The 20,762-nt window shown below is 33.8% G+C and overlaps 1 protein-coding gene across 2 annotated transcripts in view; it reads left to right on the top strand.

Moving 5' to 3' along the window:
* The window catches only part of AKAP9 (A-kinase anchoring protein 9), a 174,369-nt gene that overhangs the window by 129,647 nt on the left and 23,960 nt on the right, over positions 1–20,762 (top strand). The window contains exons 1-12 of one of the 2 annotated variants that reach the window (XM_068972559.1): positions 633–878; positions 3,007–3,169; positions 3,964–4,176; positions 6,741–6,973; positions 7,925–8,044; positions 9,607–9,783; positions 10,401–10,505; positions 15,443–15,595; positions 15,951–16,130; positions 17,088–18,164; positions 19,361–19,501; positions 19,989–20,477. In XM_068972559.1, coding sequence (XP_068828660.1) covers positions 633–878; positions 3,007–3,169; positions 3,964–4,176; positions 6,741–6,973; positions 7,925–8,044; positions 9,607–9,783; positions 10,401–10,505; positions 15,443–15,595; positions 15,951–16,130; positions 17,088–18,164; positions 19,361–19,501; positions 19,989–20,477 — 3,297 coding nt within the window. Of the gene's footprint in view, positions 1–632; positions 879–3,006; positions 3,170–3,963; positions 4,177–6,740; positions 6,974–7,924; positions 8,045–9,606; positions 9,784–10,400; positions 10,506–15,442; positions 15,596–15,950; positions 16,131–17,087; positions 18,165–19,360; positions 19,502–19,988; positions 20,478–20,762 lie in introns of those variants that run through there. The other variant, XM_068972558.1, reaches the window with a different exon arrangement.

Below are 20,762 nucleotides of genomic sequence, written 5' to 3' on the forward strand. Positions count from 1 at the left end.
GTCAGTGTACCTATAGGTACAGACATTAAACCACACCCTGTGTTCTGACCTTTCCTCAGGGGACACTGACTAGAATCCTTTGGCTCAGCATGAGAGGCTATTTGAATAGCTCAGTTCAGAAGAGCATTGAATGAAGCAGCAAGAACAAGGGAAATAATGTTGCAACTACGATTCTTAAGACTGCTGCTATGGAGACTTCAAACTTGACTTTCCCTGCCAGGTTTTACTTGGAAGGCTTTTACTTCCACAGACATATTTGATAGCGAGAGCAGTTTTATTGTTTAGCTAATTAGATATTTATATTTTCATTCTTTCATTCTTCAACATTTTAGTCATTATTCTAATTAAAAACATGTTTACTTGCTTTTAGTTTTGTTTTTTTTTTGTTTTTGTTTTCTTCTGGTTTCTTTGTTTTGTTTTGCTGAAGACTGGTGGGGACCTAATTTTTCTTATTTGTGGGTTTTTTTTCTTTTGTTGTTTAGTTGTATGAATTAATTTTTATGTTTATTTGATAGTGCTAAAGAAAAATTTTCATATTGCTATGGTACATCTTTATAAAGTAAACAGAACTTTTTAGTGTAGTGGAAAACTGGTAAAGCAAATAAGGAAAATTAGCAGCTATAACTTCTAGAATGGATTCGTACAAGACCTATTTGGCAACTGTCAAACTTAGTGACTCGTGGTTGGAGGAACAAGATGAAGACATCTTTGAGGTTGAATCCCGTGTACCATTACCACATCCTTTTCCTCTGTGTGAACATTTGGATGAAAATAACTCAGTAATTATTAATACTTCTATTTTTCATATTATTCATAAAAGAAATGGACACATATTAAAGCTTATTTCTAAAATTTCCCTGCCTACCCCTCCTTATTCAGTAAGTATAAAAATTTGGTTTTTTTATAGTTTTATGCTGTCAGTTTTTTATATATTTAGTGAAAAAAGCTATAATGAGAAATGAACTTTAAATGTCTTTGGTAAGGGTAAATGGAATAGAATCTTGTTTTCCTGTTTGGTTCATTCATCTGTAATGATTAATGTATTGAAGGGCAAAATTTCATCCACAAGCCCCAACTTGGCAGTGTGTTTAATTCCATAAAGCTAAATGAGATAATATTTCAGTTCTGCCACGCCAGACAAGCTATTTAAAAAGATCCTGCTTGTCCTTAAGAATCTGACTTCTCTGTGTTTATGATGCCAGTCTTTAGTAAAAGCAGGCTGGTTGTATTTGAGGGAATAGGCATTCTCACACCTAAAATAGCTAAGTGAATTGTCATTGAGCCAGTCGTTTGGCATATTGGCTCTAGTTCCAGAAACGAAAAAAGAATTCCTGGGTTCTAATTTCAGTTTTTTTGCTAACTGCCCAAGGAACTTATATTTAATATGTCGTCTAATCCTGTGAGAAAATACCTTTTCCTGCTTTTTATGTGAAATGTATATTGTGAACAGTGTTAAGAGTATTTAGCATAGTTAATCTTTCAGGTTCATTTGACTTTTAAATGCTGTGAATGATTTACTCCAAGTTATTCAGCCCTTTTAATGACTTTCATGGCTTTAGTGATGTACTCCCTTATATTTCAGATGCTTTCAGAATAGTTTCATTACCTCCCCTGAAGCGTTTACATGTTAGAGTGACAAAATATTTACTAATTGTTTATAAGTACTTTTAATGTAGTTTTAAAATTGTTTGAAAATACTGAATATGATATCTTTATATATTTCACATTATTAGGTATAGGTATTACATAAATATTAGGAATAAACTGTACCCTACCTAGATAGAAGAGATTTTTTAACATTTAAAATGTTTACATAAATATTTGAAGGAATCTCTTATTCCAGTAAGGTGTTGGTGCTCTCTGCTGTAATAAATGGCATTTGTTTGCTGGATCTACTGTATTTGAATCCCTGCCAACTTTTTTGTTTTGCTTTGTAAAACAAGTTACTGATATTTCTTGTAGGCTTTACAGTAATATTTAAATGTATCTTAATGAAATTTTATACCTTGTCAAGAGATAGAATATAGAAGCAAACTTTAAAATTTTTTCTAAAGAAAGTATTTATTTTGTTGTAAGTGTATTGTATTTGTATAGTAAATTTGAAGAAGGAAAAAGCTCATATCCTAGTTACTTCAAGCTGTGAACTCTTAGAGATTCATATATTTACCAGGCAGCCATTTTATAATGTACAGAAAAAAATTACATGTGGAAGCAGTTGATTTATTTTTAAAATATTGACTCTGACTATAAGTACAGAAGCATGCTGTATATAAATAGTTCATATTTTATGATCACTTTTTAATATTAAAAATTAATATGTACTGGTTATCCACATTAGAGAAAAGTAATCTTTTGCCAGTCAAAAGTAAAAATGTATATATATGAATTTTTATCTTTGTTGAGGTAACAGCATATTACTAGAGATATTTTAGAAAATATTTTGTGATTAAAATGTTTTTAATTTTCAATTATGACTCTTAAATGTATGTTCATATTATTTTCAAGTAATAAGTTATGAATGATATTTAAAACAAGGCTAGTTACATGCTGGTTGGATACTGATTTATCCAAAAACAAAAAGTTACCACCAAAAGCCTTGTTTAGTAACTCTAAAATGTATTTTCTATGGTACATTTTAAAATTCTGTGGTAAATTTTTTTCAATTTAATAATGTTGGTATTAAGTACTAGAAACATTTGAGCTCAGTTTTCCCCCTTATAGTTGTTTCAGTAAAAACAGAGAAAGCAGGTGCTAGCAGTAAGAAGCAATTATTTCTTTTCAGTTAAGTTAGAATACATCTCTTTATACATCTCTTGTGCACAGCTAAAGTATCTACAGAATTGCGCTATCTACTAATATTAGCATGCACTAGAAATATTAAATGACTACAGTTCAACAGTATATCTTTATTTTCATTAAAAAATTTTTTTAAAGCTCTCATGGAGAATGGCACTGATATTCTTAACACTTTGTCTTCCTTCGTGTATGCTTTCCCTCTTTTTTTAGCTGGAACATGCAAAAGTTACACAGACAGAATTGATGCGTGAGTCATTTAGACAGAAACAAGAAGTGACTGAGTCCCTCAAATGCCAAGAAGAGCTGCGAGAGCGCCTTCATGAGGAGTCCAGGGCCAGAGAGCAGCTGGCTGTGGAGCTCAGTAAGGCTGAGGGTGAGTGTCCTGCTGTTGGCTATTGAGGATGGAGAAATTTCAAGTCTAAAAATAGATTTTGGTGCAAGCCAAGTTTGGAAACCAGCAATCTACTTTTAATTTCAAATGACCATTGAAAAATAGTTGTAGCTTGTCTTCAAAATTCCTCTAAGCAGCTTTTAAAACTACATATAGTTTTTAATTATAAAAGTACTTAATAGAATTATATGAAAGTATTTAAAATTTTAGAAAATACAAAAGTGAATGATAGTGAGTTGTTACCATAATCCCTCCGTCCTAAGACAGCTCTTTTCATTTAAAGATGAGGGAACTGGAACAGAGATACTAATAAATTGTTCGAAGTCACCTTTAAATGCTGATTCCAGGATTTAAGCCTCTGAAGCCCCATGCTATTTATATTGTACCATGCTATTGTGGGTGACAGGCTTCTAGAATCACTTAAAGTATCAACTTTCTCTAGTATATTTAAAATGTGATTCAGTTCACAGGCGTTTGGTTTATATTAAGCTTTCCAGGAACCTATCTCTTTAATAAAATATGTTACACCAACATGATGTGATAAATTAGCATAACAAGTAAGAGAAAATTCAGAGAAATTTCATATTTAAACACAATGGCTAATAAGAATACTGTATTGAACATATTATAGTTGCTATTATTATGAGCAGCAAATTGATTTAAGATTTTTAATAGGCTGAAATGATTTAAAATTTACTGACAGTACACCTTTTTTATTTATATAAATATATAAGCAAAATTTGAAATAATAATTGCATTCTTTGTTTATTTTATAGGTGTCATTGATGGCTATGCAGATGAGAAAACACTTTTTGAAAGGCAAATTCAGGAAAAAACTGATATAATAGATCGTCTTGAGCAGGAGTTGTTATGTGCAGGTACTAGATTACAAGAACTAGAAGCAGAGCAACAGCAGATCCAAGAAGAAAGAGAATTACTGTCGAGGCAGAAGGAGGCTATGAAAGCAGAGGCAGGCCCTGCTGAACAGCGTACGTATTTCTCGAGTTTATATTAACTGTTACTTAAAAGTTCAAGATGACTTCTTTTTCCCCTTTCAGTGCCATTATTTATGTTTTCTGTAGGGATTGAAAAATAATAAGAAAGTCTGCCTTACTGGTAATTGTCTTATTAGCCAACCATGTGGAATCAGGTTTGGTTTTTTTTTCCTTTTTCCTTTGGCATATGATAACAGGAAAGATAATTCTTTGTATCTCCTCAACCTCTGCCTAAAGAGAAAGCTGGATATAATGAAGCAGGATTTTTTTTTTAAGTTGTATGAGATTTAGTTCTTTTAATTGCAGAAACGCAGCAAAATGTACGCCTGGATTAACTAAGAGTACTGATCAGGCACTAGTTGTGAGCAGGGTGGGGTGGATTTCAGCCTGCAAGATAATAGATTGAAAAGGCTGTTAGAAGCAGGCTGACATTTAGTTGAATATAAGCAGGAGTTCAAAGAATAAATAAGTTTACAGATAACCTCTAATCTTTTCTTAAATGAGAAATTAGGTAATTAGTGGTTTAAAAAATAGGTGTCAGTCTTTGTAACAATGGAACTTTAAATCCTTTTAGTCATATCCTGTCACCTTTATATTATGGCTTCCCTGGCAGCTCAGTTGGTAAAGAATCTGCTTGCAATGCAGGAGACCCCGGTTCAATTCCTGAATTGGGAGAAGGGACGGCTACCCACTCCAGTATTCTGGCCTGGAGAATTCCATGGACTGTATAGTCCATGGGGTTGCAAAGAGTCAGACACAGCTGAGTGACTTTCACTTTCACCTTTATATTATACATGCAGTTAGAATTATAAATGTGTAGTTTTACTAATTAAATTTTATCAATTTAGAGATACAACATACATTCTTATAATATGGTGAAGCTTTTCTGGTTGCTCAGATTTATTTAATACAGGTTTAGGGTTGGCATCTTTCATGTGCAAAGTATATTTATCATGCATGTGAAATATTCAAGGAATTTGAATACACCTCAAAATGTAACCTGTGACAGTATGTTCAGCTTTTACTCCTAGTTGTTCTGTGTGTGTGTATGTATTACTCTGTTTTAGGAAGTAGCTGACACGTAAATCACCATGTTCTGTTGTGTGTGTGTGTTTTTTCCTAATAGGACTAGTAGATGCTGCAGTCGATGCAGCGCCTGGAGCAGGTGTGTTTACACAGTTGCATGGCCATTGGGTGACCCTTGGATTTTTCAGTCAATTAACATATCTCTAATTTTGCTGCTGTGTTTCATACTTACAAGTTTTTCTAACAACAAAAATACTTTCTTACAATAAAAATTTGGAATTAAAAACTGAGATTCATAGTGACTATCATCATATGATTCCCACAGAGCTTATTAAGACTATTTCAATTTTTTCAAGAAAATGGATTAAATAGTGGTAGGCAATATAATATAAATTAAAAGTTATTTTCTTTGATGAATATATTAAGTTCTCACAACCTATGACTTTTTACAGTACTGTTTTCTAAATCAGTATCTAAGATGATGGTATCAGCAAGATCAGTGAAATTCAGTGAAGAGACTTTCTGGTTAATTACTTTTGTATTAACATCTAAATCAGTGTTGTTTAAAAGGAAAGCTGCTTTCTGTAGATTCCTAATCCTGAGTACAGTGTTGACAGATCAGTTAGTGTAAAGACTCTGGAGTTATATTCATTCCATTTTCTTCATTAGAGAATTGTTTTACTTTGCTGTATAAAATTTATTATTGTATGATTAATAATAATAATAGCTAACACATGTATATGTAGTGCTTACATAGTCTAGGCACTGTTTTTCACACATTGATATATTATTTGACATATTATAAATTAAGTTATTGTGGGGAAATAACTCAGAGGTCAGTACTGTTACTAACTCCCATTTGACATACAAGGAAATTGAAGGACATCATATTAAATGTCAGAAGTGGTGGAGTTAGGACGTTAGCCCACAGTCTCTGCACCTAAGCACCACACTGCCTCTCATACCTGTCAGTTTTCCCTTGATACACACACATGAACATTTAAGACTAACTCGGGAATGTGGGTCAAATAAGGAGTAAGACTAACAGGAAACTCTGATTCTGGTTATGCCTCTTTCTGTAACTCTTACTTACCTTGGTTAAAGATTTACAGTATTTGATTTTCGTTTGTGTTGTATATGCATATAAAAATGACTTTACAGGTTTAGAATGGATTGATTTTCGCCTGAGGTGAGTTATTTTTGTGCTTGAATTTGGTTAGATTTTGCTCGTTTCCTTGTAGTGAAAGTGGACTTTGAGGGGGTCATTTGCTGTGTTCTTTTATTGTTCTTAGTGATAGGACATAATTCTTTTTTAATTCTGTATGATTTTATTGGTACTAGCTTGCTTACTTATATCGGAATATGTTATTCTGATATTTTCAAATAGCATTTTCCTTTTTTACATGTTTTTGAAATGAAACTCAGCCCCTTAAATTCATGAAGTTAAAATCTGAACATAGTTATGGCTGATTGCCCTATCACAACATCATTAATTGTGATTTAATGTAGTATATTTTTGAATTCATGAACAGAATTACTACAGGAGACAGAAAAACTGATGAAGGAAAAACTAGAGGTACAGTGTCAAGCTGAAAAAGTGCGTGATGACCTTCAAAAACAAGTGAAAGCTCTAGAAATAGATGTTGAAGAACAAGTCAGTAGATTTATAGAACTGGAACAGGAAAAAAATGCTGAGCTAATGGATTTAAGACAACAAAACCAAGCACTAGAAAAGCAGTTAGAAAAAATGAGAAAATTTTTAGATGTAAGTATTCTTCAGTTTAATAATTTTTTCATTGGAATGCTACTTGCTACTATTCTATGTTGTGGATTTTAAATTATGAAAAGACTTAAATTCTACTGTTTTTATCTGTGTCATCTAATTAATTCAAAAGTATTATTTCAATTAAAAATTTTTATTACGCAGCTTTCAGAATTAAAAGCAGTACGAACAGATTATGAATAAGCCCTACCAGTTAGCCTTTCCAGATTCATAGTTAAGAAACTTGTCCTAGTCTTTTTCTGAACTGGTAGTCAGAGCAAGTAAGGATCCTAAGAGCCAATTGTCCACCATTTCACCCATAAAACGTAATGTATACACACAAGTAACAGTGTGCCCTGGAAGCAATGAACTACAACTGTTTTCATGCTGTCATTACTGTCTTCCAAAAAAGATGTTAAATCTCTAATTTCATGTGGATTTTCTTCTTTGGAGTTTCATTTAGGTCTTATGTTATCTTCACAGATCAGAGAATCAGATTCTAACACACTTTGTAATTTTAGGTATTTAAAAAAACCTAGATTAAAATGAAAAAAATGTATCTACAACACAGTTTGTTCTACTGTAGCTTAAATACTGGGAGTCCTCCTTTGTTCCAAAAAAAGTAAATTCATTTTAAGGAGACCATTTAAATTTCATTTTGTATTTAATATTACTTGAATTTAAAAAAATGTCGTGCTTCAGATAACATTTAAGTGCTTGCATTTTTGCTGAAGAGCCCTAGGTTATGTATCATACAACAGGAGCCTTACTAGTAGCCGCTATGTACCATGCAACAAGTGTTACCTTTTTAAACCTTTTTGGTTTGGAGCATTTCTGTGAGCATCAGTTGTTCATCTTCAAACAGACAACTCTACCTACAATTAAAGGGAAGTAAGGGAAATAATAACGTCAATAAATATTATTTCTTCAGTTACTATCATTATTACTCTTTAGGAGCAAGCTGTTGATAGAGAACACGAGAGAGATGTATTCCAACAGGAAATACAGAAACTAGAACAACAACTTAAGGTCGTGCCTCGATTCCAGCCTATCAGTGAACACCAAACTAGAGAGGTAATGTTTTTATTGATATTGTCTTCCATGCATTAATTTGTATATTATGTATAAAATAAGATTCATATCTTTAAAAACTTGAATTCTTTCTGTTGTATATCAGTTTTCAAAATCAGAAACTTAAATATTACTTCAATATGAGAAGGTAAAGATACCAAAAAAGTATAAAATACCTATAACTCATTGTCATAAAATGTTATCTACAGTCTTATTTAACAAAAGGTATCTTTAAAACAAAAAGCCAGAAGGAATCTGATGTAGAAAAGCGTTATCTACTGGAGCAGTAGAAAAGTTAGCAATCCCCACTGAGTTTGTAGTCATTCGTTGTGTTCCTGACATATTCTATATTTTGAAAAATAGCTGTGTGTTTGTTGAGCCTCAAAAGAATATTTAAGCTCTAGAACTTAGTCATTTCCTACTATTTGTTTCCTTACATTTGAAAAGGGTGATTTGCCTCATTCATAAAACTTAAGGAAACTAACAAGAAAGTACGTCTTTGATTTTCTTCCAAAACATTGTGATCCATTTGTTTTCTTCTTCTTTAGCCAGATCTGATTCTCCAGCTTCTGATTTTCTCAGGATCAAAAAACCAAAAAAAGAAACATCTAGCTGTTAACAGTACACTGTGCCATTTTGCTATGCCTGCTTTATTGTTTTCTCCTTTAACCTCACTCCAAGTCTTAGCCCACCTTTTATTGTTCAAGCTTCTCCTCAGGCTTTATTACTGTCCTTTCTCAACCTCTAATTGTAGGTAAGCTAGCATTTCTTTTAATGTTTTAAGGAAGAACTACCATTTTTAGATAATTTCCTCTAAGAATCTCACTGAAATAAGGTAGAGTTTCTTTTTTCTTACCATCATATTTCTTTTTTTAAATAAGCTTTCTCTCTTCATTTGAGCAGAACTAATTTCACAAGCTCTCTTATTGATCTTTCCTGTATCCTTCCGTCTGCTTCTTAACTGAATCACTTTTTCGGGGCACATGGATCCCTTGCACTGCCTGGCATCCTGATCCCTCTCCTAGGCTGGTGGAATGTGTGGGCTGAAAAGTTACTTTTTTCCAAGTAACTGTATTGGAAAAGGGTCCCCAGTTCCCTTCTGTCCCTGTGGTATTTTAGAACCACTGTATTATTATATGTGTTGATAAACGGTTGGTGGAAAGAAAAGTATAATCCGTGGAAGTTTTTTTAGGTCACTGTATCTCACATATGAATGTAAGTACTGTGTAAACTTGTTTTCTTTATTAGGTTTTAGTGTGGTTGTGCCATTAGAGCTTACAATTCAACATTATTCAAAAATGCATTTATTTTTTCCTCCTAGCTAGGGAAAACCTTAGTCTTAACAGAGCTCTTAAAAGAATTGGTGAAAGCAATATTATTTCTCTTTAACTAGTGCTGCTTAGATGCATCAACTCAGAAAATGCTGCTATAGTTGGAGGTGATAGTGCCATCCTTATCAAAAAAAAATTAAGCATAGTATCTAAAAAAATTTGAAAGGAGGATAGATTTGTTACTAACATCCTTACATATTTTAACATTACAGTTTTTTATTATTATATTTCCAGGTTGAGCAGTTAACAAATCATCTGAAAGAAAAAACAGACAAGTGCAGTGAGCTTTTGCTGTCTAAAGAGCAGCTTCAGAGGGATATACAGGAGCGGAATGAAGAAATTGAGAAACTGGAATTCAGAGTAAGAGAGCTGGAGCAAGCCTTACTCGTTAGTGCAGACACTTTTCAAAAGGTGTGACATTTTCTTTGGGTTAATTTTATCAGGTGTTTTAGTACAGATTACGCTTAGTTATATGAACATCAGTTTATTTACATAAAAAATTACTAAGGACTCTGTTGATATTATTGCATAATGTATCTGTATGTCTTCATTAACATCATAACCATTTCTGTTTATTCTTTTCTCCAAATATCCCTTGCATACTGAGTCCTGATTAAGAAAGATTAATTAAGCCAGAAGACTTAATTACCCTTTTAAGCATTAATAAGATTCTAAAATAACAGCCAAGTGAAAATCTGTAGGTACCAGTTCAGGCTGATGCCGTGCCCCAGACTAAGAAGCAGTGAGATCTGTTCCTATTATGCTAAAGAAGAGCAGGATAAGGACATTTGGGAGTGGAGGAGATGAGGGGTTAGCTTTCATTTTACCTGAGAAATGAATTTTAAGATTGTCAGGCATTCTTGTTTTAATTTATATAAAGTGCATTCAAGAGTGAATGTTGTAACTTTTGATTGTTCACTAATGTAGACTACTTCTAATTCAAGAAACAGAATTGTTACTTCTCCAATTAAAATGGATAATTAGGATTTAATGTCTGAAATTTTGGGAAAATTTTTATGTATTTAAAGGTAGAGGACCGGAAACACTTTGGAGCTGTAGAAGCTAAAGCAGAATTGTCTCTGGAGATACAATTGCAGGCAGAGCGAGATGCCATAGACAGAAAGGAAAAAGAGGTGAGTTTATTTTTAATGACAAAATGTGGCTTGAATTACTTTAGAAAATTTAATTTGATTAGAATGGAGTTTATGGTGTGAAACCAAAGTATATAGACTGTTTCTTAGCTCATTGCCTAAGTTGCCATTGAAGACAGTAAACATTTGAACGAGTAAACTGGAATGAAGAAGAGGGGCAAGTGGCCTTGACAGAGGAGGGAGTTTTGAGGACAAAAATGTGGCCAGTTTGGTAAGTATGAATTAAATCAAGCTGAGAGGAGAGAGACTATTGTTGGGGCACAAGGAAGTATCTTCCTCCTGGCCTTGCCATAGGCTTTGAATTACTGCTGCTTTCCTGTGGAGTTTGTTTTTTCTGAAGTTATATTTCCCTGGGAGATAGTAGTGCCTTTTTACAGTGTACTAATAAACATGTTCTTAATTCTATAAAGTTCTTTTATGTTTTTCTGCTCCCTCCCTTCCCCCTAGCCCAGGAAAACCAGAAGATGCACTTTTAAAACAGCCATCATTTTCAAGTCCTAATTATTTGAACCTTTGTCTCTCATCAGTTTTTCTCTAGCATATTGTACCTTACTGTCTAGCTATAGCATATCATTTTAAATGTTTCAGAGGTTTCAATTGCATTTTTATCTCTTTCCATATTATTTTCTCAGAACATTTGATGTGTATTTATTGAGTGTAAACAGTTTATAAATGTTAATGAGTACTTTGAAAAAAAGAAGATTGATTTAGATGTCACCTAAAACTATAGCTCAGAGAACTTGTAGTTTAGAGAAGAAAAAAGTCATCTATATAAATAATGGAAATGATTATTTTCGTGAAAATTATTATTTTCTCATTATCCCATAGTACTAACTAATGTTTATCTGAGAGATTCTTATTTATCTTATTTTTTGGCTTTTGTGTCAGTGACTGGGGACACTTTTGTTGACATATAATTAACTTTTGTTGATGTGTGCTTCAAAAAGAATTAACATTTAAAGATTTCTATTACACTAAATAGTCAAATAGATGATCTGCTTTCTAAAAAGATGGGACTCCAAAACTGGTCACAAGGCAGAAATAGTTGATTAAATATAGTAAAATTTTATATTGTCATTTGAATTTTATTTAACACTACTTAACTGCTTAATTTCTTGAAGTAAGGATCCAATAACTGTCTCCTGCTTACTTAGAATTATATTTGTTGGAATTGCAAGAGACCTTAGAGAGCTTGTATCAACTAGCTACCAGTTTTTACAGATGAAACAGAGCCAGACTTGTTGAATGAGTAAAGAATTAAACTGACAGCTAACCTTGGTCTACTCCAGTATCCTTGCCTGGGAAATCCCATGGACAGAGGAGCCTGGCGGGCGATAGTCCATGGGGTCACAAAAGAGTCAGACATAAGTTAGTGACTAAACAACAAACTTGGTCTACTAATTTTGAATAGCAGTGACACGTGTTCTATCAGAACCCAGTCACTCAGTAACTGGAGACTGAAAGATAGGGATGTAAAATTGAAACATATCTTTTAATGAAAATAAGTTCTTAAACATTCTCTCCTGCACTAGACAAATGTTTTCAGATATCTGACGGTATAAACGTAAGATGTCTGTGTGTTGTTATATTTGAGATACTTCCCACTACTCTCATAGCCTAAATTTGTGTACAACTTTTTAAAAAGTTTATTATAATATTTAGAAATCGGAGTGAAAGAAAAGAAAACCTTAAAAGATAAGGGTTTCAGGCTGTATAAGAGAAGAATAATGTGGAGAGAAATAGAAGAATTCAAGAAAAAGATGCTTTCAGTAGTATAGGTTTTAAGTAAAGCGACTTAGCAGCAGCAGCAATGAGATCTAACTTACAAATGACAATAGTAAATAATAATAGTTAACTTTGTTGAGGTCTGTGCTAGAACGTGGTCGGTATTTTAATTAATGCCTTGTGTGCTTAACCTTATGCTCTCCCTGAGGATAGGTTCTTTTGGTGTTTCCACTTTATTCTTGAGTAAACCAGATCTTAATAAAGGTTAAGGAACTTGCTCATGTTCACACAGTAAGTGGCTGAACAAGAATCCTCCTCAATTTTTCTCATTCTGGAGCTTTGTGATGCTTTACTGCCAAAACATCCAGGCACGTTTTGCCTTGCTGATGAGAAATTATCATAGACAGTCATTCAGTATATGTTGTAGAGCACCACTGTCCCATTTTAAAACCAGCACCAGTCTCAAGGAATCTTGTGTCTAATTAGGATATATATATGTATGTATGTGCTGGACTGTGATAAGTTGCTTCAGTCGTGTCCGACTCTTTGTGACCCTGTGGACTGTAGCCCACCAGGCTCCTCTGTCCATAGAATTCTCCATGCAAGAATACTGGAGTGGGTTGCCATGCCCTTCTCCAGGAGATCTTCCAGACCCAGGGGTCTAACCTGTGTCTCACGTCTCCTGCATTGGCAGGAGGGTTCTTTACCACTAGTGCCACCTGGGAAGCGCGCGTGTATGTGTGTGCATGCATGTGTGTGTGTAGCCCGTGTGTGTGTACACATTTGAAAGAAAAAAAATTCTTAAAACACAAATAGGTGCTAATTAATGGAATCCAGACAATCTAGATATCATTTGGTAGCTAAATTAAACAAGGTTAAACCAAAAAGCTGCCATTCTATTTTTAAACCTTAATGATATTTTTCTGGTTCTTGGTTGTCGTAGCCTCAGTAATAAGACAGCCAGGGACCAAAACTGAAGTCTGGCTGAGAAGAGGAAAGAATGCCTCACAGTGTCATTTTGGGAACTGAAGTCTCTATTTTGATGCCTCAAGTTCAGCTGCTCATGATGGGAATGTTGGTGCTTTAGATGAGTACTTCTGGAACTTGAATGCGCTATGAATCCCCTTAGGGATCGTTTTAAAATGAAGACTCTGATTCAGTATGCCCGGGGTGAGGCTTGAGAATCTGTGCTTCAAACATGTTCCCATGTGATGCTAATTCTCCTCCTGGGACTACACTTTGAATATTAAGGCTAAGAATTTAACCGTAAACTATTTTATCAAAAAAGAAAATAAGTATGAGGTGAGACAGGCAAGGGCAGCAATTTTGAGCTTAAATATCTATGTATGGGTTGAAATAATACCTTGTCACCAAAAGTAGTCATAGAAGATAGAAGAAATGTGAATGTCATCTATTAGGTAACTTTGAAGAAGATATAATCATCACAATTTTCAGGAGACTAACCTGATAATTATATGTGTGCAACTAATAACTATATTTCAGGTGTTATTATTCAGTTTAATACCAGTATTAAAGAAAGTTATTTAAATGTAGGTCTTAGACATTAGTTATTAGAAGTAGGATGAATAATAGTTAAGAATGTCAGGTTCCAGAGGTAAACTCCTGAGGTTCAAAAGTGACTTCCACATACTAGCCTTGTGACTGCAGAACAAGGGACTCCTGTCTCAGTGACTCCCTTCCTCATCTCTGAAATGGAGATAATCCTAGTAAAGATGTATAAAGTCATTACAGGGCTTTTAAAAAATAATACATATAAAGCATATCATGCAGTGTCTTAACAGTAAATGGCCTGCAAGCGTTAGTTGCTCAGTCACATCCGACTCGTTGCAACCCCACGGGCTGTAGCCTGCCAGGGTCCTCTGTCCATGGAACTCTCCAGGCAAGAATATGGAGTGGGTTTCCATTCTTTTCTTCAGAGGATCTTCCTGGCCCAGGAATTGAACCTGAAACTCCTGCATTGCAGGCAGATTCTTTACCATCTGAGCCATCAGGGAAGCTATGAATGATGGCTGTTTATCACTAGTATAAATATGATTTCTGTTACAGAAATATTAGCTTAAATGATTTTGAAGGCCTTTGCTTTGCTAGTGCTAAGATATAATTCTGACTGCTTGTACTCGGTCACTCTGTCGTGTCCAGCCCTTTGTTACCGCATGAACTGTAGCCTTACAGGCTCCTCTGGCCATGGAATTCTCCAGGCAGGAATCCTGGAGTGGTTGCCATTTCCTCCTCCATCTGACTACAATGTTGGTGTGTCATCAGAATGTTCCCCCTTTCAAGTTCGAAGGTGATGAATGATTTATAAGTGTTCTCTGGGCCACCTGCCGCTAAATGCTGCCCTTGTATCTTAGGTTGGTCTTAATGCAGCAGTTTTGATCATTAGATAAATAAACATTTGAAAATCCATTCATTAAAAATGTACTAAGAACTTGCAAAGCATTGAGGTAAACAACTCTTCCTGTCCTCAAGCAAGCCCAATTTTTAAAATATAATTAGCTCTTACTATTCACCATTAGTTTCAATCTCTATATAACTATCAAAGAGCAGTTGCTTTACCATTAGTGGTAATCTGCACTCAGAGCTGAATTTCAGTTGTCTTACGCATGGGAACACTCTAGTTTTCTCCTAAAATGATTTTACTAACTTACTCTGTCAGTCTCTGTATGTCAGACCTAAGTATCTCTTGGCCTTAGAGTCTGCCTCTGCTCCCTTCTGCCCAAATAAGGCATGTCGCTGCCAAACCTTAAGTATTAATATGGACTAAATCGAGTTAGTCTCACTTGGTGGCTAAAATAACTGACTTAATTCTATAGCTTTCTTGAGCCTTTTTGATAGCAGTTAATTTAACATAAAATAAGATTTAAGAATGTGGATCCTTTCCCTTCCTCTCATGACTCTTATGCTCTATCAGAAGATAATATTTGGTAGGAAATGGCTCCTTGTAGCCTTCCTCTGAAGGAAGGATAGTTTTAAAGTGTTTAGTTTGAAAATGTCTGGAAACCACGCAGTTATAGCTGGCTTAGAGAAACCCCTTTCCTTTATTTTCATGGCTCACCTGTTCTAAGCATGCATCCTGTAGAGCTTAATCCAGCAGGCTTCATTCTCTCTTGGCAAATAAACATCTATATGAACAGTTGTTTTTCTCTTTCCCTTTGATAATTTTGGTATCAAAGATCACAAACTTAGAAGAGCAGTTAGAACAGTTCAGAGAAGAACTGGAAAATAAGAATGAAGAAGTCCAGCAACTACATATGCAGTTAGAAATACAGAAAAAGGAATCTACTACCCGCCTACAAGAACTTGAACAAGAAAACAAATTATTTAAGGTAATTTTCAAGGAAAAGTTTGCCTCTAAATAATTCATTGGTTTTTTTGTCTTGTATAGTCGTAGTATTAAGCATTTGCTAAATCCAGCTGCTACATAATGCTTAACAGAAGAATAATAGCTGCAAATGGATTTACATAGAGTTTATCTTCAACCCAACATAAACGTTTGAATTCATCAGATACGAAAAATTTTGGAGACCTTTATCAAAACATTTTAAGATTTATTGATTTACAATAATTATATAGTAGCTTTGAATGTTTTGGGTGCTATAGCTTGGCAAGAGTTAATTGACAGAATGGTCTAAAGATCACATGTAATGTCCTATCAACTGGGATGGTTGTCTTTGTTCCTAGGATGAAATGGAGAAACTGGGATTTATCATAAAGGAATCTGATGCTATCTCTAATCCGGATCAACATGTACTATTTGGGAAATTTGCTCAAATAATGCAAGAAAAAGAGGTAGAAATTGACCGATTGAATGAGCAAATTATGAAACTTCAGCATCAACTTAAAATGACAACAGATAACAAGGTACACTAATTAAAAATTACTATATGAAACTATTTAAATGAGAATTTAATTTTTATTGAAGTAGTTGATTTACACTATGGTGTTAATTTCAGGTGTACAGCAAACAGACCTAGTTTTCTCCAGATTATTTTCCATTATAAGTTATTATAAGATACTAAACAGAGTTCCCTGCTTATACAGTGATCCTTTCATGCTTATCTTTTTTATGTATAGTAGTTTGTGTTGCTGTGAACATTAGGGTGTGTGCAACTTTTCAAAGTAGACTTCTTGCCTTTTCTGGATATATGCCCAGTAATAGAATTGTTGGATCATAGAATAGTTCTGTTTTCCTTTTTTTAAGGAACCTCCATACTGTTTTTCATAGTGGTTAAGCTAGAATTTTAAAGGGCAAAATTGTTATTTTTCAGTTTCTCTTTGAATGTAAAAACCAAATAAAACCTAAATCTCTTTCATCCATTAATTTTAATTTATTAAGACATATTAGTTTAACAAGCTATGTGTATTTGTATCCATTCCTAATATTGTCAAACATTTTTGATGTTTCATAGTCTCTGGTAACTCAGATTTCATCATATCATTCTAACCGAAATATTAAAAACTTCAAAATTCTTCTATTATGTTGAGTTTTTAAATAAGATAGTGATATTTAAGCACTATCTGTTATAGACTTTTATTTTAATACTTTCATCCTTTGTATTGATACTATTTTACTTATAGGAAATCAGCTATTAAATGCATAAATTACTCTATATTTAATAATTTTCTGAAAGAAGTTCTAATTAAGGTTATTTTTGGTCTGATGTAAGACTTGTGGTCTATATGAAAATTTAGTATTTCTGAGAAGTATATTATTTTTGTGTATGTGATCAATACTTTAAAATATTGCCTTAGTAAAATAAAATTCCCCAAATATAAATACATAGTTATTACATTTGTTGCTTTTTTGTTAACTGATAGGTTATTGAAGAAAAAAATGAACTTATAAGGGATCTTGAAACCCAGATAGAATGTTTGTTGAGTGATCAAGAACGTGTGAAGAAAAATAGAGAAGAAGAAATCGAGCAGCTGAATGAAGTGATTGAAAAACTTCAACAGGAATTGGCAAACATTGAACAAAAGACATCAGTGGTTGCTAATTCTCTTCCAGAAGAAGCAGATAGTTTAAAACATCAGTTGGATATGGTAACAGCTGAAAAACTGGCTTTGGAACAGCAAGTAGAAAACACTAATGAAGAAATGGCATTGACGAAAAACGCACTTAAAGAAACCAATTTAAAAATGAACCAACTAACAGAAGAATTATACAACTTAAAGAGAGAACGTGAAAATATTGGAAAAATCCATAGCATACCAGAGAAAAGTGCTAACATGGCTATAGATGACCTGAACAAAAACAAACCAGGACTAGAGGTAGTCTTTCCTGAGGATGCTCTTCAGCCCCTAGAAAATCAGACTCACCTCAACTGTTTTGAAGAAAACAGCAAAGTTTCCATAAGCAGCTTGGAAACAAAGGTGCTGCAGCTTGAGAGCACTGTGAGCGCAAAGGACTTAGAACTTACCCAGTGTCATAAGCAGATGAAGGACCTGCAGGAGCAAGGCCAGTCTGAAAAAGAAGTGTTGAAAAAGAAGATTGTAAACCTACAGAATATACTTGAGGAAAAAGTTGCTGCTGCTCTTGTGAGTCAAGTCCAACTTGAAGCAGTTAAAGAATATGCAAAATTCTGGCAAGATAAACAATCAACTTCATCAGAACCTGAAAAAACAAATATACAGAATTTGACTCAACTAACAGAAAATGAAATGGAGTCAAATGTGTCAGCACTGACCTTGAGAATATCAGAATTAGAAAGCCAGGTGGTTGAAATGCAGACTAGTTTGATTTTAGAAAAAGAACAGATAGAAATGGCAGAAAGAAATGCTCTGGAAAAAGAAAAGAAGCTACTAGAACTGCAGAAGCTATTGGAGGACAATGAGAAAAAACAAGGAAGCAAAGAAAGGGAAAGAAGCCCTCCAGGAGATTTTGAAGTTCTCAAGGTTAGTTTGTATTTGATCTTTTTCAGTTAAATACCTTAAGAAACTCTTTTCCCTTTTCTTTAAACTTACTACTAACTTATTACATTCATACAATGTTCTTTATATCTAGCAATTCCATATATAAAGGGTTTTTATAAAAAAAAAATTGCCATTCTGGATGGTCATATTATTATCACTAGGATAATGGATACAGACTGTATTTTGTATAGTTTTAAAATCACAGTGTTTATTTTACTGCCATAGTCATTATGAGCAGTCGTAAGTAGAGCAGTCCCAAGAAACGCAGAAATGTTAAGTGTAGCAAACGTCCTCTGGAACTTGTGCGGATTTCTTCCCTCTTTCTTCTAACATGCATGTTAAGTGTTGCCATTCCTTTTACACAATGAAAAATATCAGAATATATTAGTGTTTTAGTGCATTAATGTATGAGTGATAAATCATTTGCTTTTACAGATTCTATACATACCTCTGTTAGATTTCATCCTTTCTTCTCTGAAAGTCTGTTTATGTAAAGTTCTGAAAGCGTAGGTATTTCTTAGCATAGGACAGATGTGGAAGGACTTTAATTTTCAGATTCTCACTTTATATATTTGCAATTTTGAGTAATGTATAGTCTTATACAGAACACCAGAAATTAACTGATATATTACATTCCTATGAATATTTATTTGTCAAAGAGTAGTAATTCTTTGCATTTGCTAGGCTTTTTCCTTCTAGCTAACTGAAACTATATAAATTACTGTAAATAATATTTAAAATAGTAATGTGACTTTCCATATGATTAAAATATCTTAGTAAGATTTTATTATTTCTTAATATCTAAGAAATGTCTTAGTAAACCACCTCATATCTTTTGAGGAGAGTGATATGAAAATTTTTTGAATAGATAACTGAAACTGTTTCATTAATTATAAAATTTTTTAGGATATATTCAATTGACATGATTTACCTTTCATTGGCAGAAAAATCATTCTTTGTGTGTGTGTGTGTGTGTGTGTGTGTGTGTGTACTGACTCAAGAATATAAAATGATGGTTCTGAAGAGTTTCCCTGTTTGCTGAAAGAAAATAGGTCATTTTAACCCCTTTAATCTGATAGGCAGTTGTTCCTGAAAAAGCTTTATTGAAATATTCAAGTACCTTGAATTTGGCTTTGTTTTTTGAAAATGACGTGTTTGTGTTTTCCACTACCATTCAGACAACTGCTGAGCTGATTCATACCAATGAAGAAAATGGATTTTTGGGTCAGCTTGAGACTGTTAGAGCAGAGTCAGCAGCTACCAAAGAAGAACTTGCCAGTTACAAAGAGAAGGCAGAAAAACTTCAAGAAGAGCTTTTGGTAAAATTAATAACATAGCTTCTATTTCTACCTATTTTATTTCAAAGTGTATATTCTCTCAATATGAAAACAATCCCAGATCTAGAACTTAACAGCTAGGATTTAAAAATCTTTCATAAATTTGATGAAAAGTTATTATAAATTTCATTGCTCTCATCTTTCTTGTTTGGTTTTACTTGGAATCTCTTTTAATCTTTTAGTCTCTTAAAAGGGGGATGCTTTTAATCTTCTAGTCTAGTTAATGAAAAAGGAGAAAGATGGATGTTAACCCCTGAGAACCAAAAATAGAGTCCGATAAAATGATTTCACTTCTGTGTTAATCTGTGACTCTACATATATGCAGATGTGTATGAAAACTCTGTTTCTGAAATGTTTTCCCTGTTATTCTGTGGAAAATGAGCATATTAACATGAATTATACTCTCAACCCTAAATTCTACATGTGATATTTTTACCTGAATGTTCTAAACTGTTGTTTTATGTTTTAGGTAAAAGAAACATATACGGCATTTCTCCAGAAAGATTTAAGCCAAGTTAGGGATCAACTCAAAAAGGCAGAAGCAAAACTAGCCTGCTTCTCAGAAAGAGAAGATAATACTGAGGCACAAGAAGACAGAAAGGTCTGCACATTAGAGCCACTTCCTATGAAAGTGGGTCAGAGCTCCGCATCCCAGACAGATGGGACCCTCAAGGTCAGCAGCAGCAATCAGACTCCACAAGTTCTTGTTAGAAATGCAGGAATCCAGGTTGACTTACAGAGGGAATGTTCATCAGAAGAAGTCACTGAAATAATTAATCAGTTTACTGAAAAGATTGAGCAGATGCAAGAACTACATGCTGCCGAAATCCTGGATATGGAATCCAGACACATTTCAGAAGCTGAAACCTTAAAGAGGGATCACTATGTCGCTATCCAGTTACTGACAGAGGAGTGTAGTACCTTGAAGGCGGTGATCCAGTGTCTGAGGTCTAAAGAGGTATTTGGTCTTCACAGTGTGTTTTTTCAGCATTCTGTGGTTGGTTTTTTTATTTTTCCCCCAAAATGTTATGTTGTTAAGAGACAAATTTGGGGGCAATTTCTTCCTTATAATAAAACTACAATTTAAAATCTTTCTTTTGTGTACAGTCAAATAGTAATGTCCTACAAAGCTCCTATGCAGATTTAAAACCTGATGTTATCATTCCTTAGTTTATTAATATCTCTTATTATGGTAATATCCCTGAAGAAAAAAATTAAAGCCTTACTGTAAACCATGGATAGT

Source organism: Capricornis sumatraensis, chromosome 5, assembly GCF_032405125.1.
Source record: "Capricornis sumatraensis isolate serow.1 chromosome 5, serow.2, whole genome shotgun sequence".
NCBI classification, from domain to species: domain Eukaryota; kingdom Metazoa; phylum Chordata; class Mammalia; order Artiodactyla; family Bovidae; genus Capricornis; species Capricornis sumatraensis.